The sequence below is a fragment of the Zeus faber genome (genome assembly GCF_960531495.2).
Source record: "Zeus faber genome assembly, chromosome: 4".
Lineage (NCBI taxonomy): Eukaryota > Metazoa > Chordata > Actinopteri > Zeiformes > Zeidae > Zeus > Zeus faber.
In genome coordinates, this window is record NC_137191.1 from 2,853,587 (window position 1) to 2,876,574 (window position 22,988).

General features: G+C 42.2%; 1 protein-coding gene across 3 annotated transcripts in view; it reads left to right on the plus strand.

Annotated features, from left to right (window-relative positions):
• The window catches only part of LOC307228650 (glutamate receptor 2-like), a gene marked incomplete at both ends in the record, with an annotated part of 122,609 nt that overhangs the window by 27,507 nt on the left and 72,114 nt on the right, over window positions 1-22,988 (plus strand). For all 3 annotated transcript variants that reach the window (XM_079998380.1, XM_079998381.1, XM_079998382.1), the window contains 2 exons: window positions 19,369-19,608; window positions 20,606-20,727. In XM_079998380.1, coding sequence (XP_079854506.1) covers window positions 19,369-19,608; window positions 20,606-20,727 — 362 coding nt within the window. The remainder of the gene's footprint in view (window positions 1-19,368; window positions 19,609-20,605; window positions 20,728-22,988) is intronic.

A 22,988-nucleotide genomic window follows, 5' to 3' on the forward strand; every position in this document is an offset into this window, starting at 1 on the left:
GGCAGGCAGCCCATTTATCATTTTTGACTGATGCAGGCATTCAAATTCCAAGGCGGCACAATGCTAGAACATGAAGGGGAGCCAATATAAGAAATATAAAGAACCATAGCAATTTACAACATTAAACATATGGTATTTTGTTGATGACCAGGGGAAATTACATGCTATAGCAAAGGGTTTTTAGTTAGCCTACCATAATTTATTAAACATTAATTCTAACCAATCGAAATGTGATTTTCTTTTTTTATAAATATTGGAATTAAAATTTTTACTAACATTTTATTGCAAGGAACTGGATGGCTTTAATGTACTGTGTACAATGTGTACAGGTTATTCAAGACAAACAATATCATTTTGTGGCTTTATTATACTGTAATTGTTTCGCCATTAACGTGTCACCGTGATATCCATGTTCTTGATATTAAGGATTTCCCTTGAAATACTGAAATACCATTGAAACAGTTGCTGTTTACAAAATTGTTTTTGTGCACAGTCGGTACATAATAATTGTATTATTTGATTTACCTATTAGTGCATAGGGTGTGTGCCTGAGGTTTTGCACAAATGCTTGATGTTGTGTGTTCATATGTGCATTTCTGTGCATAATGTATGTAGATTCAAGCCTTATGCATGCTTTTATGGTATGAAAAGGTGCATCTTTGTATTTCTGTGCTTGGAGACAACAGAAACTGAAACTGACTGAAATGAAAGCAGGACTATGACTTCTCCACATGAATATAGACAACATTAGCAGTGTGTAAATAATTGAAGTGAATAATATAGGGTTAAATGTATCACAATATAATATGTGTTTTTATTTCCAGTTGTTGCATATGTGTCTGTGCATGTACATGCATGCGTGTGTGTGTGTGTGTGTGTGTGTGTGTGTGTGTGTGTGTGTGTGTGTGTGTGTGTGTGTGTGTGTGTGTGTGTGTGTGTGTGTGTGTGTGTGTGTGTGTGTGTGTGCTGCAGGGTGGGGGCTGGGTGCTCTTCTTCTTTTTCACTGCTGCTCTGCGCTGTCCTAGATAGACATGCACAGAAGCATATACGCAGTTCATTAATAGTCGGGACTTCTACCAGAGCTCCAGTGAAGAATGTCACATGGAATGATTGTTGGACATTGTGGTCAGTATAGTATAGATTTTTTAAATACTACCTAACTTACACAATAGTGTTTATAGAACCGCAAATGCTTACATCACACAAACGTAGTCCAAGGTAAGCTAGTGAAAAATGGACAAAAATGGTTTGTGTTACTTATTTATTTATTTTTACAACAAAGGCTATCAATTGCCAGCCAAACCTAATTGTTATATATCTCCACTTTCTCAAGATTCAAGATTTGTATTTGTCACAGGCAGTCATACAACTATGGTTCAGTCAACAAATAAAGGGAAAACTCTGAAGATTGTGCAAAACAAAGTAGGAAGAAGAAAATAAAATACAATTATAAATATAAAAAAAGAACAATTTTGAAAAGAAATAATATATATGGAGAAAGACTTGTAAAACTACCAGAAATATGCATGTACTGTATGTATGTACTGTATGTAGGTATGGGGCATGGTGGTGGAGGCCAGGCTGCTACAGTCCCACACGTTGGCTCCACCTGCTGCCCAGTGACTGCATTGCATGCAACTCCACACCTGCAATCAAATCAGCTTGTTGAGGCAGCTCACCATGAACAAAAGGCTGCTACTCAGTGAAGAAGGGTCCAAGAAATCACTGGAGCTTGGCAAGTACGATGATACAGAAACTATTTTTAATTTTGGCAGTCAGGACAAAGGAGGAGAGTGGCGGATGGCAATCAACCATACCGTGAGTGTAGAATGGGGAAAGTTCAGAGGCTAAGGATCAGGTATGAATGGTGTGCCCTGTTAAATAGAAGAAGGAAAAGGCTGTAAAGGAGAGAAAGTAGTGAAGCTTGGTCAGATCTTAGTAGTCAATAGCTGCTTTCACACATGCACTGCAACCCTGAAACTATCCGAAGATTACCCGGATGAGCAGTATGTGTGAACACAAATGTCCGAATCATTTCACCCTGAATTTAGTCCAGGTATTGTCTTATTAAGTGGTATGTGTGAACAGAGCAGGTAATTCTCCGGATCATTCACAGTGGGCAAATGGGCGCGTCGCATGTTACTGAAATCTATCATGCGCCAGTTATTTACCTCTGTGCGTCCTTTCTGTTGTTATTATTCCTTTCCACTCGCTTATTTGTATTGCGCTTACATCCAAATACATGGAGTATCAATGCAAAACAAAACTACTGATAAGTCTGTAGCCCCGTCCGCCATCTTGGGTGTGCTGTAAATGCGTGCTGAGGAACGGAGCCTGTATAGAGCGTGCCTCCTGCATGCTCTATACAGGCTCAGTCCTTCGTCTAAACCAAATCTATTATTTCCAGGTAGTGTAAACGCATCTAACACGGACAATCTCAGTTGATTTTGCTACATGTGTGAAAGGGTAATACCCGACAATGTCGGGTAATGTGAATGCAGCTCAGGAGAAGGGGGCTCTGCAAAAAAGACAAGAACTAATCAGGAAGACATGGCCCAGCGGGAGACAGACAAGGAGTGGAAAGTTGCAATTATGTTTGGAAGAGTCCTTATCTCTGCCACAAGAATACAAAATCCTCAAGATAGACGGTTTAAAGCTCACAACACATATCCCTGGTATACTGGCTAAAATGAGAGGTGCTATTTTAAATGTTCCTCTAGAGATGACTGAGGAGGAAGTCAAGAAAGAAATCCAAGGGAGGAAAGTGCTTGATGTCAAGAGATTTGGGACAAACAAAGGAGGTGTAAAGAAGGACAGTCTGTCAATGTTGGTGCAATAAAAGTGCACACTTCCTGAAGAGATCAAAAATGGGGTGGATCAGTTATTGCAGGGGTCGGGAACCGACGCAGAAGGAATGGCGTTCCACTGCTGGGCTGCTTACTAGCCCGTGCACCGATCCCCTCTGTAAGACAGACAAACATTAAGAAAACTCCCTGACAGAAAGGGAAAAAACCTTTATGAATGTGACGAATAATCTCTTGAACTTGAACTTGAACTTGAACCTGAAGACCAACTGATTCTTAAAACTTGGAACAGGCTTCATGCATACAATGCAGCGTGTGAGTATTGCCGTATTGACCATGTTTGGCTCTACATACGAATATGAGCAGTCTTTCTCGCATCTGAGAAACATTAAGACCAACCTACGCTCACGTTTAACTGATGGAAGCCTCAACGCTTGCATGAAGCTTAACCTCACTACGTATGAACCAGACTACAAGGCCATCAGCAAAACCATGCAGCACCAGAAGTCGCATTAATGGTAAAAAGTATTTAATTTATTATTGGTTAGCTACAGTATAACAACAATATTATTAAGAAGAACAAAGAGAAATTTATTACATATAGTACTTTCTTAAGTACTCAGAGATGTGTTATACATTAAAAATGTATGCCTTATTTAAAAAATGCATGCATTAAGTTGTATTCAATTTCATTAAATATTATATGGCTCACAAGGAAATACATTTAGAAATATTTGGCTTTTATGGCTCTCCCAGCCAAAAAGGTTCCCGACCCCTGAGTTATAGGGGTTGGGAACAGAGCCACAGTAAACAAAGATGTGCAAAATGTGGAGGTGACTGACTATGGTAAATTTCAAGATTCAAAAGGTTTATATGTCATGTTCATACATATATGCAGTGAAATGTCTTTGCAACGCACCCGGAGATTATGCACAATAGTTACTAAACCGAACGTAATAGCTATCCTAATTCCTGCCGAGTTAACTAACTGAAACTGATTGCTGAAACGTAATGCAGTTAGTGAATAGAATAATATAAATAGAATACGACTCAAAAAGATAATACAAAGTGGGGGTACAAAATAGAAGTGAAGGGAATAATTATGTATGTGGGATAGGCTATTTGTATATACAGATATGGGCAGTTAAGTGCATGTGAATAAAGTGAGTATGGAGTTGTACAGTATACAACAGTACAACACAGCAATACAGTAACACTGAACAGAACAGCATTACAGCACAGTATGCAGTAAACCAGAACAGGGATACAGGATGCAGTACAGTATGCTACATACAGTAAGGCAATGGGGCCTGTGTGAGTTTACCAGTGCTTTTTGTTAGGACCCTTGGTGAGTTCAGCATACACAGTCCTTATGGTTTGCGGGAAGAAACTCTGTCTCAGTCTCTCTGTCCTCGCTGTGTGACTGCAGAGGTACTTGCCTCACCTCTACCTCTTGCAGCAGCTGAAATAGTCCGTTGTTGGGGTGGGAAGGATCCTTCTTGAGGGGTCTGATACTTCACCTCCTGGTGTATAACTCCTGCAGGGATGGGAGGGTAGTTCCAGTGGTACATTGGGCTGAACGCACCACCCTCTGCAGCGCCCGCCTGTCCTGAGCAATACAGTTCCCAAACCAGGCAGTGATGTTGCCTGTCAGGATGCTCTCGACCGCTCCAGAGTAGAAGGACGTGAGGATCCTCACAGAGATGATGCGGACTCCCAGGTACTTGAAGCTTCTCACCCTGTTGACAAAAGCCCCATTTATCACCAACAGCGTGTGTGTCCTTGGTTGTAATCCCCTCCTAAAGTCCACAATCATCTCCTTAGTTTTGCTGATGTTCAGGAGGAGGCTGTTGTCCTGGCACCAGCGTGACAGGTCAGCCACCTCCTCACGGTAGGCCTTCTCATCGTCGTCGGTGATCAGGCCCACCAGGACAGTGTCGTCAGCAAACTTGATGATGGTGTTGGAGCTGGACCTGGCCACACAGTCATGTGTGTACAGGCAGTACAGTAAGGGGCTGAGGATGCAGCCCTGGGGGATCCTGTGTTCAGAGTGAGGGAGCTGGACATGTGCCTCCCCACCCTAACCACCTGGGGCCAGGCTGAGAGGAAGTCCAGGATCCAGGCACACAGCATAGTGCTCAGTACTAGCTCCCTCAGCTTGACAGCCAGTCTGGTGGGGACTATGGTATTGAAAGTTGAACTATAGTTGATGAACAGCCATCTCACGTAGGCCGCCTTCTGGCGGTGTGCTGTACCTGGGAGATTGCATCGTCCGTCGATTGGTTTGGCCGGTACGCAAACTGCAGTGGGTGCAAGGTGCGGGGAAGGGAGGCGCAGATTTAATCCTTAATCAATCTCTCGATGCACTTCATAACCACCGAGGTGGAGGGCCACCAGACGGCAGTCATTCAGGCAGGCTTGAGAGGCGATCTTCGGGACAGGAATGATGGTGGACCTCTTGAAGCAGGACAGGACCACCGACTCTGACAGGGAGGGGTTAAATATCCTTGTGAACTAGCCGGGGCTAGCTGGTTAGCACAGGTCTTCAGTACTCGCCCAGATATGCCACCTGGCCCACAGCTTTCCCTGCGTTCACTGACCCCCCTGCCCCCTGCGCAGACACTGAGAGTGCGCGCTCATCCCCAGCGGTGTAGCTGGCGAGCTAAGGGTGTTGTTGCCAGACTTAAACTGCGCAAAAAGGGGTTCAGTTCGTTGGCTAGGGAGGCATTCACACTCGTGGCTGGGGAGGAGCTGCTGTTCACAATAGTCTGCAGCCCCTGCCACAAGCGTCTGGTGTCCTGTTGCTCCATGTGTTGCTCCACTCTGTCCCTTTACATCTGTTAAGCGTCCTTCACCGCCAACGCAGATTGTACGACGCCGCTTTGTAACTGTTCATATTTCCGGATACAACACCGAAATACCGAAAGACTGAAATTTGCGAAGGAGGCTGAACTGAGATGTTGCAACTGTGGAGGAGAACATGATGCTGTGTTTGGGGGATGTGCAGTCCAGATTAGAGCAAATGAGAAAATTTCCACTGCAGAAGCATCAAAGAGAGTAAATGAGTAATTGATGAAATGTAAAGAACAGCAATATATGGAGAGAGGGTGAGAGGTGAAGAAGTTAGGCAATGTGGTGGCCCTAGGCTTTTACCCCAGAGACCAAGTAGGCCTAGGATGCAGTAAGAAGATGAAACAGTTAAAGACTAAATGTTCCCATAAATGTAAGGTAGAAGAGGACTGTTTAGATATTTTTGCACCAAACAAGTCTGGGAACTCCTTGAGGGGAACTAGGAACTGTGGAGGTCCCCCGAGAACTAAATACCGTCAAGGGCTTTTTCCGGGTGTATTCGCACTGCGCTGGAACTCTGAAGTGACGTAAGCCATCGGGGGTTTAGCACGAGTTCCGTGTTGTATTTAGTCCATAATTTTTACTTATTTCATCTTATCAGTAGACTTAAATCTGTTTCTGAACAAATTTAGGGCGAGAAATAAGTAATCCAGTTGCTGAATCTTTACTCATATTAGATCTAGAAGGCCTCATTTAAAAGTAAGTTTCGACTTTCGTAAGGCTTGCATCGGGACAGGGCACAGGTATTTTGGGACGCAAGTTAATTTATTCAATTAACGTTGGAAAATATATGAAATGAATCCATCTACAATAATTATTTTCTAACCAGAAACTATAGGCCCTGAATGCTCGCACAGTCGCTTACAATGACGGTCTTGTATCCTGCAACATGGACACCTTACAAAGCAGCATCCTACAAACTGCGGAGGGCGGTGAACAACACTAAATGGACAAACAGTGACACTGGAGCTACAGATGGAGCAACGAGAAACCAGATGCTTGTGGCAGGGACTATTCCTAACTACAAGAGCAGCCCCTCCCAGCCGCGAGTGTGGACGCCTCCCTAGCCAACAAATTGAACTTTTTTTATTCCCGGTTTGAGGCTGGCAACAACACCGTTAGCTCGCCGGCTAATTTCAGTTACACCACTGGGGATGAGCACTCTGCCTGAGCATTACGTTAGCAGGGCTCTGATGCGTGTGAACACCTGGAAAGCTGTGGGCCCAGATGGCATATCTGGGTGAGTACTGAAGAACTGTGCTAACCAGCTTGCCCCAGTGCTCACTAGGATGGGGATAATGAGAAAACGTAATAGACTAAAAGAGGAAATCAACTAAGTGAAACTAGGGGATGTATGGCTGATGTTTAAGAAAATGAGTGGCAAAAGAAGGTATACTAAAATCCCAGTGCTAGAGGATGGATAAATATCTATAACAGATAAAGAAAAGGCCAATTTATTGGATTAGAGCTTTGCCAACATACACAGTGGAAATCACTTGGATGAGCTGCATTTAAAAAAAATAATAATAATAAATAAAAAAAATAAAAAAAATAAAAAAATAAAAAAAAAAGGAAAGAGGAAGTACTTAGTGAAAACTGTGACGGAATTAGGAAAAAAGATAATGAAGACAACTCTTGATGCTGAGCTGATTATGAGATAGTTAGTAATAGCACTACACGGCACTGGATACACAGCAACGGTACAGGACCAACTTAGTTATGCTATGCTCTGTAATTTACCTGATCAAGTATTGAGTATCATACTGGAACTATTCAATAAGATATGGTGAAAATAATTAATGCCAAAAGGCTGGAAGAGTGCACTTATTTTACCTTTTTGTAAACCCGGTAAAGACCCAAATAATGCTGGAAATTATAGACCCCATCACGTTAACTTCACACCTGTGCAAATGGATGGTAAAGATTTTGGTCCGAAGACTAAACTATTGACTAGAACAAGAGGACTAATTGTATCATACCAGAATGCATTCAGGAATGGTAGATATACTACAGATGCCGTTGTTAAAGTAAGTAATGAAATAGAGAGAAAAAAGATGAAAGAGCTGATGCCGATTGCTTTCTTTGATATTGAAATAGACTATGACTACATGTGATGGGAAGGGCTGCTAATCCAAATGAATAGAATGGGCATTGCTGGAAGCTTTTTCAAATGTGTACTAGATTTTCAATCAGAACGAAAGTATAGAGTTAAAGTGGGGCCGGAGTTATTTGATGAGTATGATATAGTTAATATAATCCCTCAAGGAAGTGAGGGAACATTAGTCCAGAGCTATTTAACATCATGATCAATTATGTTTTTTATGAACCGAGACAGAAGAAGGGGTGCATCACTATATGCATATGACGGGGCTATATGGATTAGGGGGATGACAGAAGTGTGCTGAGAAGGATAAAGGAGGCTATTCAAAAGGTAGTGCAATGGTCATACAATTGGGGATTTAAACTTTCAACCAATAAGTCTTGCATTATGTAATTCACTAGGAAGAGAAAATGGATGAATAGTCAATTAATTGATAAGGACAACCAATAAAAAGGAAAGGAATTTAAATCATTGCGAATTTGGCTTGACTAAAGATGTTCTATTTATATATACAGTATATATTCAACAGATATTACTGTGAAACCCTAATAGAGCTCAGAAGGGACAAAATTGCATCAGCTTACCAGATTTGTCTTATACATCCCCACATCCTTAGAGGATGTGGGATGAAAATTCCACCAAAAGGGACCCAAAAGAATGCTGGGAGTATAACAGATTTAAGAGAAATAGCTTTGGATGGAAGATAAAGATAAATCAGACGAATATGACGTTAAAGAAACAAGTTTTAATTCCCATACTCCAATTAGTAATATCCCACATGGCTATTTCCTAAGGCTAAAATTTATTTCAGTATCATGAAGCTAAAGAAAGATTGGGTCGGAAGTGAAAAAGGACACTGCACACCAGTATATAAGGAATAATTTCTCAAATTATGAAGAGATTTTTACTGACTGCTCAAAAGACCAGAATTATCATGTAGGTACAGGAGTATACATCTCACAAATTCATTTAAGGAATTGAATTACAAATTATCGGTTTATACAGCTGAGATGATGGAAGCAATCATTGGTCTTCAATGGATTGAATATTTGGGGCGAGACAGGGCGGTGCTTGTGTATTGACTCTGCAGCAGTTCTTTTAAGTTTACGGACTAAAGTCAATCAGGGAGGATCCAGTGTTTGAAATCTTCCAATGCTTATTGAGACTTCGGTCATGTGTGATTAAAGGGTAATGAGTTTGTAGACAGGATGGCTAACAGATCAATCAATTTGAGACATATAATTGACATTATGGCTCAACAATTAATCAAATTCAAACTGACATCACAATTTAACAGAATGCAATTTTCAAAAGTCTGCGATAGCCTCTTCCAGAATAATGCATCTTGTTTGTTTGTTTTTTGTTTTCTTTTTAACTTTTTTTTTTAATGAGCATAAAGCTGTCCCTGAGTTTAATAAAAATTATACATTTCTGCTGAAACACTGCATATTTTTTGAATGTTAATTTTCAGATTCAAACAATTATAAGGCTTGAATCAATGAATCAATATTCTATTGTGATTGGAGGATCTTTTTACAATTCAATAGTTAAATAAAGATAACATATAGGCCTATCCTACAAGAAAGAGCAGCTTATATGTTGACTGTATCCATTTTTGTGTTGGTCATACTATAAAATGATTTATTGCTTGTGTTGAATAATTGATAAGTCAATAATACAGAACATAAGGAACTTATATATCACAATCACAATATTTGTCTAAAAAATTGAAAATGATTTTTTTTCCCAAATCCTTCAGCACTAATTGACATACCATTTGGAAAAGGGAAAGGCAAGGCACTAATCAAAATGAAAATGTCAGAACTTTGGCAGAAAAAGTGGGATGAGGACAGTAAGGGCAAAACATACTATAGAGTACAAAAGACAGAGCACGGAGTTTTAAAGGGAGAAGTAGAAGGGAGGAGGGAGTTCTATCCAGATTAAGGTTTGATCACACTGGTTTAAATAAGAGATTTTTTTTACTGGGAAAAGTAAATTGACAAGCATGTTGTTATGTTGGTGACTGAAGCACAGGAGATTACGAACTGTTGAGTATTTTATTTTATTTTACTCTTTGCAACTGCTCACAGTCATGGCGTACACCAGAAACCGTGGGTCCATCAAATCCAGCCGCGGTGCTCTGAATGCTCACACTGCCACTTATAACAAAGGTCTTGTATCCGGAAATATGGAAAATTACAAAGCAGTGTCATAAAAACTGCGGAGGGCGGTGAAGGTTGCTTAACAGACATACAGAGACACAGTGGAGCAACGGGACACCAAACGCTTGTGGTCGGGGCTGCAGACTCTTACCAACTACAAGAGCAGCCCCTCCCCAGCCACAAGTGTGGACACCTCCCTAGCCAATAAACTGAACTCCTTTTCAAGAATCAAGATTTTATTCGGGTTTGAGGCTGCCACCAACACGGCTAGCTCGCCGGCAAATTGGAGTTACACCGCTGGGGATGAGCGCGCACTGTCTGAGCATGACGTCAGAGGGCTCTGATGCGTGTGAACACCAGGAAAGCTGCGGGCCTAGATGCCATATCTGGGCGAGTACTGAAGACCTGTGCTAACCAGCTAGCCCTGGTGCTCATGATATTCAACGCCTCCCTGGCTGAGGCGATGGTTCCCGTCCTGCTTCAAGAGGTCCACCATCATCGCTCTGCCGAAGATCACGTCTCCAGCCTACTTGAATGGCTACCGCCTGGTGGCCCTCACCTCGGTGATCATGAAGTTCTTTGAGAAGCTGATTAAGTATTAAATCTGTGCCTCCCACAACTGCATCATTGACCCGCTGTAGTTCGCATACCGGCCGAACAGATCCACGGACGACGCGGTCTCTCAGATACTGCACACCATGCTCACACACCTGGATGGCCGGAAGGAGGGCTATGTGAGATTGTTGTTCATTGACTACAGTTTAGCTTTCAATACCATAGTCCCCACCAGACTGTCAAGCTGTGGGAGCTAGGACTGAACACTCTGCTGCATGCCTGGATCGTGGACCCCCTCACAACCAGGCCCCAGGTGGTTAGGGTGGGGAGGCACACGTCCAGCACCCTCATCCTGAACATGGGATCCCCCCCAGGGCTGCTTCCTCAGTCCCCTACTGTACTCCCCATACACACATGACTGTGTGGCCACGTCCAGTTCCAACATCGTCATCAAGTTTGCTGACGACGCTGTCGTGGTGGGCCTGATCAACGGTGACGATGAGAAGGCCTACCGTGAGGAGGTGGCTGACCTGTCACTCTGGTGCCAGGATAACAGCCTCCTCCTGAACGTCAGAAAAACGAATGACATTTCACTGCATATATGTATGAAAGTATGTATATGTATGTGACAAATAAAAAAAATCTTGAATCTTGAATGAGCTGATTGTGGACTTGAGGAGAGGATTACAACCGAGGACACACGTGCCGCTGTTGATTAATGGGAATTCTGTCGACAGGGTAAGCAGCTTCAAGTACCTGGGAGTCCACATCATAGAGGACGTAACATGGACTTTACACATAGAAACCCTAGTGAGAAAGGCGAGGCAGGGTCTTTACCTCCTCAGGCAGCTGAAGAAATTCAGGGTCTCTGTGAGGATCCTCACATCCTTCTACTTTGGGGCAGTGGAGAGCAACAGTGAGAAGAGAGAGACTGAGACAGAGTTTCTTCCCGCAAGCCATAAGGACTGTCAATTCTGAACTCACCAGGGTCCCCTCAGTGAGACACACACACATAGATCACTCCTGAAAACATCCCCCCTGCGTTCTCACGGCCCAATGCTAAATGCCCTGCGGCCGGCACAGTCCACGAGCCGGTGATTGGGAACCTCTGCTCAAGAGGACATTATGTGGTGATTGTTGGTTTTTTTTCCCACTTTCATGACCACATCTGAAATGACCAGACAATCTGGTCAAAGGCACACTCTCCCTTGTACACACAGTGAAAGGAGAGGAAGACGAGTTGGTGCACTCGTGCATACTCGCCGATGTGGACTTGGAACACCATTACGGGTAATATTTCTCTCTAATGTGCATTCACTGTGCAACAAACCGGATTAACTTAAATTGAACTTTATTGTAATTTCTTTTGTCATATTAAAATTCGACTTGAATTTCGTTCCCTCAGTCCTCGAGCCAGGAGGGAGGATGAAGTGTGCGTTGAGGGATGTGGCGCAGCGGATCCCTCTGCGGAGCCGGGTGCAGCTCTCCCAACTCCGAAACCAAACTTCATGAAAGTCAGTTCGGAGCCCGGTGAGCCACAGTCAACACCCCGCAGCGCACGCTGCATTTGTTTACTGGCTGATCTTGACCGCCCCAATTTTGTGACCATGTTGGACAATATTACCCACAAAAATACACGGAGAATCGTGAACCTGATTGTGATTTGGAAGTTCAAAATTTAGCGCTCATTAAAAGATTTTCGATTTCGAAACGGAATAGTGACACCCCTATTCTATAGGCAAAAGGTTGCATGAATATGTTGTAATCAAGAAAAAAAGACTTGTTAGTGACAAATGTTTAGAGCTGTAGAACTGCTTCTTTTGACATTCTCGTGTAGTCAAGCTTTAGTAAACATGTACATTGAAATCTTTAGGGGTCAAGCACCGTAGGTGCTGTAACCCAGTTGTATTTGTAAGTCTTCTTCTTCTTCTTATTCTTCTTCTCTAAAAGTATGCACAGCTCGAAAACCGTAAGTCCCAGAGCAACCACATTCGGCAGGTGGATTCCCTGTGGCCCCCCACTACTCAGGCAAGGTCAATCACTCATTTCCAACAAGATGGTGGCGCTATAAGAAGAAGTCACACTAAAAAGGCCATAACTTCAAATATAACTGCTCCACCACCAAACTCAGCTGTTACTCTCCATCTCAAAACAAATTCACTCCATTTTGGCACAATCCAGATGTTCTTGTGAAAAACAAACCAAAAATGTTCAGGTCTCGGAAACGACAATGAATTTCTCATCTGAAACACATTTTTGAAGAAAATTCACTTACATTTATCCCAACCGTAATCCAAAGGTATAATATCGGTGGTCACAGTTTCCTAGAATTCCTTCAACTGCAGCAATCTCTAAAAGTATTATATTATATCATTATATTATTATTATTATCATAAGTATTATTATTATTATTATTTATTATTCTAAAGTATTATTATAAAGTACATTTTAATTAACTAACAATACCCTCCAACCACCTCCGATTATTGAACATCTTACTAATAGGTAATTTAAAAAATCAGTTCTCCAGAATCTACAAACTCTTATTAAAAACAGATGAGTCTTTGCCTGTACCAACCATGGAATGGGAAAGAGACCCTGCTTATTCCACTGATATCCACCTCTGGAAGCTTGTTTGCAACACGTTTTCTATGACCTGTAATTACAAAATGCCTCTTATCCAGTATAAGATTTTGCACAGAACACATATCACCCAACACAAAATGTTTGAAATGGGATTCCTGCATTAGGATGCTTGCTCTCATTATACACTCAATACCAGAGATGACTACTTATATGCCATCTGGCTCTGCCCACCTATCCAAACATTCTGGACCAACATGACCAGGAATCTATCATCCCATTTGGGTCACAGCATTCCAGTTTCCCCATCTATCTGTTTCCTCTGTGATTTCTCCTCAATTGACCCTCCACCCAAATACCAGCAACCCATTTTGATCGCTTTAACAATTGCCAAGAAAATAATATTACTCAACCCGAAAAACAAATAATCTCTCCACATCCCAGTGGTTACATTTATTAATAGAATACATCTCAATGGAAAGACAATTGGCAACATCAGAAAACAAGGCTGATTCATTTAATGAAATATGGGCTACTTTTATCAAGACATAACTCCATCGATCAAGGCCTGAGTCCTCCTCAGTCATGATGTGGGGGTCTTTCTTGGGTCGCCTGCCCCGTGAAAGGGGTGGTGGGACTTACGTGTCCTTATGCGTGTCGTGGGGTGGGGGCGTTGCCTGCCTTTCCAGGGCTGGTTGGATGGTTCATCTGTCCCTGGGTGCAAGTGGGTGGGGTGTGAGCTATGTGAATAGGGATGTGGCGGGCATCTGAGATCACACTCCTACCCTGACGTGCTTCGAGTCCAGGACAGGTTACCACTAATATTAGCTTAGAACAAATTCACACCCAGACAAATCTTACTCCAAACAACACACCATCAGACCAGGGTCTTCAGGGCAGGGGGGCTGCGAGTGATTCAGGTTTGACATGCCTGGAGGACTCGCACCCCCACGGCCCTCAATTTTAACGGCATTTACCAAGAGCACAAATTGAGCACTGGGGTTTCCGAGGTGGCGTGGCGCTGTTGGGTTGGTGTGGGGGAGCATCTGGCTGAGGGGCGGCCGGGTGCACCCCCTGCCGGCTGGGTTCGGGTGCTGGCTGCTTGCCCCTGTTGCCGGGTGGTTTCTGGCATGCTGTGAGATGTCCAGGGCCCTTTGGAGACTGCTCGCTGTTGTGGGTTGCGGTTTGAGAGGTGGCTGGCGGCCTTGCTCTGGCTGCGGGGCTTCTCTGCGGTGGGTTCCCTAGGTGGTGGCGGAGGGGCCACATATCTGGCTGTCTGCGGGCATTGGTGGTGGGGGGGGTGCAGATGTCCGTGTGTCTTGCGCTATGCGCACTTGGCTACATCTGTCAGGGTTCGCCCGGGTCCTACCAGCATCAGCCACTAGATGCCGCCAGTACTGCCTTTTCAAGGTTGCTCTGCTTCACCTATTTCTGTTCCTGATTACCCTGCCTCATTAGATGATATGTTTCACCTGTGTCTCGTTTGGTCGTCCCTATTTAGACCCTGTCGTTTGTGTCCTCGGGCGCTCAGTCTTGAGTTTGTCTAACCTCATGACAACGCGCTTGTCCATAGCTCCCGAGACGTCTTCTTTGTTTTTGCCCAGTTTTTGTACTTGTTTTGAGTAAACCTCTATTTTTGCCACCTCGCCTCTGCCATGTTCTCTGCACCTGGGTTCACTCAGCACACCTCCTAACACATCAGTGGGCTTTCAGGGCCTGTGGCCGGGCCTGGCATCTGGCCGATTGAGGTATGGCAGGCCTCGTGTGGGCCGTTACTGGGCATGGTGGCCCCACTGGCTCGCCTGCGAGGACTTGTGGGTGTGTCTTATGCCTTCACGTGGTGGGTTATATTTGTACGCTTTAGGGGTGCAGGGTCTCCTCATGCTCACAGGGATGGTAGCTCTTAGGTAGAGCTGGTCGTCAAGTAATCTAAAGGTTGCTGGTTCGATCCCAGGCTCCTCCTGCTAGCATGCTGTAGTGTCCTTGAGCAAGACACTTAACTCCTAATTGCTCCTGATGCGTCGGTGTTTGAATAATTGTAAGTCACTTTGGATAAAAGCGTCTGCTAAATGCGTCTGTAATGGTAATGTAATGGTGCTCTCTGGGACTGGTTTATTGTCCTTGACGCCATGTCCTTGGTGTTGCTCCACAGGCTCCTGGCTTCTCTAGGTGCTGGGGGGTCTGCAGGGCATAGTGCTTGGAGCTTTACTGCAGTCTTGGAGTGTCTATATAGCTGTGGGACTAGGGTGGCCGCAGGGACTTTTCCGCTGCTCGGGGGCACCACAATATAATTTCTGACCTTGTACACCAGAACTAATTGGGACTTGTGCCGTTCACTCACTGGTGGATTCATCACAGGCACACACACACCACCGGCACCTGCTTTGAACACCCCCCAGGTTATATCCTTCTCCTTTTCTCCCTCCTTTACTGCCATAGCTAAAACAGGACAAAGCCATGTGCCAAATTTCTGTTCCATTCTTCCTGGACTTAATTTTTTTTATGTTGATACATGTTGATGTATGTATGTATGTTTTTCCAGGTGCATGTTGTTGTTTGTTCCTATATTTATTTGTCTCACCTATGGTGATTCTGGTGTAATGATGATTAGTTGCTTATAGAACAAAACATGGTAAGATCATTCTCCAAACAGGGGGATTGGTGGTGGTCTTGTATCTGATCTAAGTTCTCCACTTGCAGATTAACTTTGTCCTAGATGCAACGGCATACAAATACTTTTACATTGCATTTGTTTTTGTTGATGCCAAGCATGCTGACAGCACAGATTAAAAAATACAGGTCCTCCTTACTTAACGACCGAGTTCCGTTCCTAGGACCAGGTCATTAAGCAAATTGGTCGATAAGCGAGGACCCGTGTCATTTCACGGTAAGGGGGCAGGCGATTGCTAATGCTAGTGTAGTGAATACTGACAGACAGTAGGAAAGAGAGTGAGAGCTGGTCGTAAGTCCGAGCAGTCGTTAAACAGTTCGGTCGTTAAGTGAGGAGTACCTGTAGATAATATAAAACTGCTCTGTAAAGGCATTTTGACCACACTGACTGACTTTGCTTCGTTATTGAAGTATACCGTTAATAACTATTTGGGGTTCGGGTTTACCCCCATCCCCAGCCAATTTGGGGTGGTGTGGTCCTTGATACTAGGCTCCACTACCTACTGTACTGTATGTAGCATACTGTACCGCATACTGTGTCACTGTTCAGGGTTGTTCGTGATGCCGTATTGCTGCGCCGTACTGTTGTATACTGTGCTGTATTATCCCAAACACTACCTCTCTATTCACATTCACATGCCACTTTAATTCACATGCCACTTTAAATGCACATATCTGTATATACATAGCCATATTCCTTCTATCTATTCCATTTTATTTCAATTTATTTTTATTGTATTTTATTCTTCATATTTTTATCTTATTCTATAAGTATTCCACTTACTGTATTACGTTTTAGGAGTCAGTTAGTCGGTCTATTAGAAAGGAATTTTCTACTTTTTATTTTATTTTATTTTTTATTTTTTCCTAGGACATATTGTGTGCTATCACCGGGTGCGTTGCATTACATTTCACTGCATATATGTATGGAAGTATGTATATGTATGTGACAAATAAAAAATCTTGAATCTTGAATATCTAGCGACCTACTGCCTACTGGTCATACATTATCCACTCATCTAATACCCCTGTATGTATGTATGTATGTATGTGAGTATGTATGTATATTTTAGTTCCATTAATCTTTAGTAAGCTTTATTTTATGTGTTTTGTCTTCGCTTTGAGCAAGGTCATGGCACACAGATATTTCAAGCTGTGTCACTAAGTTTGCGCTGGTACTTAAAGTACTTAAGTAAACCAGGGAAGAGAACTTTTACAATCGAGTCTCCAGCGATTCCCAACCTATGGGCCCACTTGCAATATTCCAAGTGGGCCACCAAATCATGGGCAAAACACATCGATTTTATTGAAAAAATGAATACATTATTAATGACAAACATTTTAAGATGTTAAAAAATAATAATAATTTCATGGTATTTTGTCTTCAAAACCTTTTAAAAATGCATCTTCACTGATAGATAGGAACATGTTAGGGCGTACTACGTCCAAGCCGGACCACGATCGACACCTGTACATCATCCACAAGCAAAGTTTTTTTTACATTATTTGTCATGTTGATGGTTAAAGAATAACTATCCCAGTTGTATAACAAAGATAACACACAACTGATTAAATAGTATCATTAATAAATAATTACACACCTCAGACACATACATTATGAAAAATGTCTGTTCTGTTCAAAATGTTATTTGTTTTTCGTCATTCGCATTTATTTTTCGGCAAATTAAATTGCTCACTGGAAGGGGGGGGGGTCAACTGACGCAATGTACAAACCAGTATCACCATGCTTGGCTCTTAATGTAATGACCCAGTGAGATTTTTCTGGATCATAAACAAATACGTTATAGGATCATCCTATTATTCGGTCTTGTATTTATTTACAAAAAAAAGCAAGAAAAAAGAAATTGGCTCTCAGACGGAAGCCAGCTGTTACCGTTCACATGAAGTAGCCTGCTCATAGAGCCGCGACTGACACATAACTAGTCTGAGGGGGCTGAGGAGGAAAGGTCTGAGGTGCTGCCGTTGGACCCTCTTGGCTCAGTGTGGATTCGTACGGCTCTGGGAGAGGGACTGGCGGTATCAGAGACTTTGACACTGGTGATGAAAAGAGCTCAGTGACTCAGTAAAAAGATTTGTTAAATGTTCCGACTCTTCTTTCATTTGATTCAGTTAGTGAACCCTGCACGGTCGTGACTCAGATCCTCCGTGATTCGGGTCATTTAAAAGATTTGTTCGATACGAACTAATCATTCATGAGAAGCTCAAAGTGAGCACTAGCCGTTGGGCTAGCCTATGTTAACGTTCGAGTAGCGATCCGGTCCAGTTCGTTTCTTTAGTTAGCAGGTGCCGCTCCAGAGAGTCAGGTTTTTTGTTTTTTTTTGAATCCTCAATTATGTTTGTTTCTCACCCAATAAAAGACCTGTCTCAAATATATTGTGCAAAGTGATACGGATGAATATAAATATACACACTGATGTATTGCAGATGAATACAAATATACAGTCATTATTGAAATATTGAATATGAATTGGTGTCTAACAGGTGACTCCCTGGCCACGTCACAGTTTATAATCATTATGTCCTGGAGAAGGAAGCTCACTGATGTTCATCCTTGTATGGACTCTCTTAAAGTAGGCTGTGATTTGTGCATCTCTCATAAAACTGCGCGTTTTCATATAGTATGGTGACAGTGACACTCTTAGTTTCATAATTCAAAGGAAAGCTGAGCTTCTCTCAGTTATGGCTGTGGCTCAAATGTGCTGCCCTGAGTTTGTCCCAGACGTTAAATTTAAGTAGTGTGACTACTTTTACTGACTTGCCATATTTTTCCCACACCATTTGAAAGTGTGATAATTAAAGAGTCACCACTCCACTCTGCTTCACTGATCTAAATGTACTGGCTTGTTCTCTAATGCAGTCCAAGCTAAGGATTTTGATTGACAGGTCCTTTTGCCCAGCATTTTCTTTTTGTTGTATTATTAAGCACAACCATCATGGATGAAAAATATCAACTGTAGCTCAAGCCAACACTCTAGTCAACACTAGCACCTAAGCTTCTCATTTTCTTTCTTATTTTCTTCTTTTTTCGTTTGATCTTTTTACAACCTTTTTCAGCCGAAGGACTCCTTGGGGGATAAATAAACAGCAGGCACCCCCTAGATTTAATTTTGCATTTGAAGCCTGGCCTATAATATTATTTTTATATATTTTATATAACAACATGCATATTTAAGATATTTATAGAGCCTTATTAAGCCAACATGTGTGTTTATTGAAGTTCAGCCATGCACCAGTCTGTGAAATACTCAGCACGTTACTGAAAATTCTGAGGTTTTTGAACGTTTCTCAGAACCAAGGGTTTTTGAACGCACCATAATGTCAAAAGATGTGAATCGGTTCGGTTTCAGCTGTTTGCTGAAATAAAAAATACTGCTGTTCTAGTGTTAATGGTTGGAGTTTCCGACTTTTTTTTTTTTTTTTTTTTTTTTTTTTGGTGGAAAATATATATTGTTTATTTTTCACAAAAACTATTTTGACATAAAACAAAATTGGTCCCGGTCTTCAACCGGGGTCGTGGATCCCCCATTGAAGATCACTGGTTTGCCATATTGGAAAAAATGTGTGATTTTATTTTATTTTCTCTCTCCCTTCTCTTTCTCTCTTCTATCTCTGATACCTACAGTTTGTTCGCAATTCTCCCGAGGTGTCTACGCCATTTTCGGTTTCTATGACAAGAAGTCGGTCAACACTATCACCTCATTCTGCGAAACTCTCCATGTGTCCTTCATCACTCCCTCCTTTCCTGTCGAAGGGATGAACCAGTTCGTCCTTCAAATGAGGCCAGACATAAAGGGTCCCCTGGTGTCTTTGGTAGAATACTACAAATGGGAAAAGTTTGCCTATCTCTACGACAGTGATAGAGGTAAGATAGCTTGTTAGTTACAGTATATCATTGGTACTTCTAATATTGTTTCAACTGCGGCAAATTAACACTACACATTTGTTTTCAAAAAGTGTCTAATCTTCCATAGTGGATGATGGATTTTACTGAATATTAATGGGCCATAAATTACTTTGCTCTGTCAAATCAGGTGTGTGTGTGTGTTTGTGTGTGTGTGTCTGTGTGTGTGTGTGTGTATATATGTATGTATATGTATGTTTGTATGTATATAAATATGTGTGTGTGTGTATATATATATATATATATATATATATATATATATACACATACACATACACACACACACATATCTATACTGTATATGTGTGTTTTTTTGTGTGCGTGTGTGTGTGTGTGTGTGTCTTTGTGTTGTCTCTATATAATAATTAATATTTTACACAATTATGTTCTTCTCTGGGCATAATTTATGAAACTAATTAACACAGCTCTTGTGTCTGATCGTAAATGCAGTGCCATAGTGAAAACATCAACTTCTCACAAATGCAAATTACATTTCCCTTGCATTAAATCATTTTGTTTATGCTTTTGTCCAAAGCAGGTGACTTAACAATTTCAAACAAATCAATCGGTCAATCAATCAAACCACAAGTCAAAGTCAGCTAGTCCAGTTAGTCTCTATATACATACAGAGCCTTAGTAAGATTATAACAGTCTCCATAGTTTGGATTCCTGGGTCATAGTCAAATGTCCAGAGAAGGTTGTCTTTGTTGTGAACAAAGTGTTTGGTCACAGAGCCATTCCTTTTTTATCCCAGCTTGAGTGCATGTTTTGCGGGTACAGGACACATGTTCTCGCCTCTAACTCATACTGTTTCATTTGTATGGGTGTTGCTATTGATCAACTCTGATCACATTTCTTAACATATCATCAAATAGAAGCATTTAAATTATTGTAATTTATTCATTTTTCATGAGCCCTCATACTGACCTATTTGAAATAACATATGATGTGTGTTTAGGTTTGTCTACCCTACAGGTCATTTTGGACACAGCAGCTGAGAGGAAATGGGTCGTCACAGCAATAAATGTAGGAAACCTGAAAGACGAAAGGAAAGATGAAGCCTACCGCTCTCTATTTCAGGTAAACACAGACATAAACATGCATGAGGGAGGGGGGGCACTAGAACAATCTTGTTGCAATGGCACTTCAAACAGCACAACATATGGGTAACCTAAAAGATGCTGAGAGGTTGACATAGGGATCAGGTTTCACTCACTAAATCCTAAACAAATGAAGTTACACACCTTAGTTGCTTGATTTACATCTTATTTGAATGGTTGATAAGTCAGGTCCAGTCAAGTTTATTTATATAGCCCTTCATCACAGTGCAGTCTCAAAGTTCTTCACAGGCCCACATTTCACACAGAAATCGACAGCGTCCCCTTGTCTCAATCCCATCCGGGCAAGGAAAAAATCCCCTTGGGGAAAAAAGGAGAAGAAACCTTGATATGGGGCCACAGAAGAAGGAATCATCCTTCCAGGATAGCAAGGCTGCTCAACCACAGCAGACCGGCACATCTATTATTGCTTACGCTATGGCACATCTGCAAAGGGTCACCATGCTCCCTCTGGCTCCATGGCTACAGCACAGCAGCAGCCATCATGCTTACAGCAGACTGACACCCTCTCTCATACCAAAACAAGAGAGGGGGGAGGGGGTATATCAGGGGGTATATGGCAGTGGCTCAGGAGGTAGAGCGTCTAGTAATCGCAAGTTTGCCGGTTCGATCGCTGACTCCTCCTGGTACCGTGCTGATGTGTCCTTGAGCAGGACACTTAACCCCCTAACTACTCCACTATATGGCAGCCCACTGCTGTTAGTTACTAAGATAGGTAAAATGCAGAGAAATGCATTTCATTGCCTCAGTACTTGTATTCTGTGCAATGACAATTACTAACAGGATGGCAATGGTTAATACAATGCAAGACTATAAAAAATAGTCTTCTGTCTGGATTTAAACATTTATATAGAGGTAGCAGCCCTGATTTCTGCAGTTGGGGTGTTCCAGAGTACTGGTGCCTGGAGTGAGAATGCTCTAGAGCAGGGGTGTCCAAGCTATGGCCCATGGGCCGACTGTGGCCTGTGGTCCATTTTTGATTGGCCCACAGCAAATTCTAAAAATATAATGGAATATGGCCCACACAAGAAACTTGCACTTGACTGTATTGTACTTAGTTTTAACACTAGCTTTCTTGAACAAGGCAGCTTCTCCACAAAACAAGAGCAATCAAAAAAAGATTTTGCTATGGCTGACCAAAAATGCAGAACCAAAGAAGCGTAAAATAGCAAGTGAGTGCATAAAATTTCAGACGGTGGGGAAAATGAATATTTCCTCAAAGAAGTCAAGGGGAAGTGTATCTGTTTCATTTGCAATGAAACTTGATTTGCAGTGACAAAAGACTATAATGTATGATGACACTACGAAACCAAATATCAGACCTTCACATCCTACACTGCCTAGCTAGCCTGCAAGCTCAACAACAGTATTTTTTTCTGTGCTAACAAAGCCCAAGAAAATGCCACAATAGCCAGTTACGAGGTAGCTCGACTCATTGCTCGACACGAGTTGACAATAACTTTTTCATTACGGAGGAGCTGCTTGATCTTAGGAGTCTAAAGGGCACAACAACGGCTAAGGACATTTTTGAAGCTGTGTCAGATGCGATGGGACTTACATGGGACAAGCTGTGCGGAGTTACGGATACGACTCCAGGAATGCAAGGTGCACAGTAACAGTGAAGGTGAGGCTGTTAAAATTCACTGTATCATCCACCAAGAATCCATCTGTGCTAAGACAGTCCAGCTTGGTGATGTGATGAACACTGTTGTGAAAACTGTCAACATAATTCGAGCATGAGGGCTCGACCACAGGAGGTAGAGTTGGTCGTCTAGTAATCTAAAGGTTGCTGGTTCGATCCCAGGCTCCTCCTGCTAGCATGCTGTAGTGTCCTTGAGCAAGACACTTAACCCCTAATTGCTCCTGATGGCTGCGTCACTCGGTGTTTGTATAATTGTAAGTCGCTTTGGATAAAAGCGTCTGCTAAATGCAATGTAATGTAATGTAATGTGCGCAAGCTAAGTCATGGCTTGTGTTTTTTTTTCCCTGAGATCAGAAATTGACCAGTTTTTGAAAGAGAAGAACTGACCTCATCATGAGCTGATTGACCCTCTATGGTTGGCAGACCTAGCTTTTTAAGTTGATCTTACTGTTCATCTTAACACACTGAACAAGCGCCTAAATGAGATCCAAAATCAAATTTGCTTTTACAAAGGCCAAACTTTCTGCTAAAAAGGGGAAATATGTGTCTGTGATCACATCTCTCACGACAGAATTCAGTCA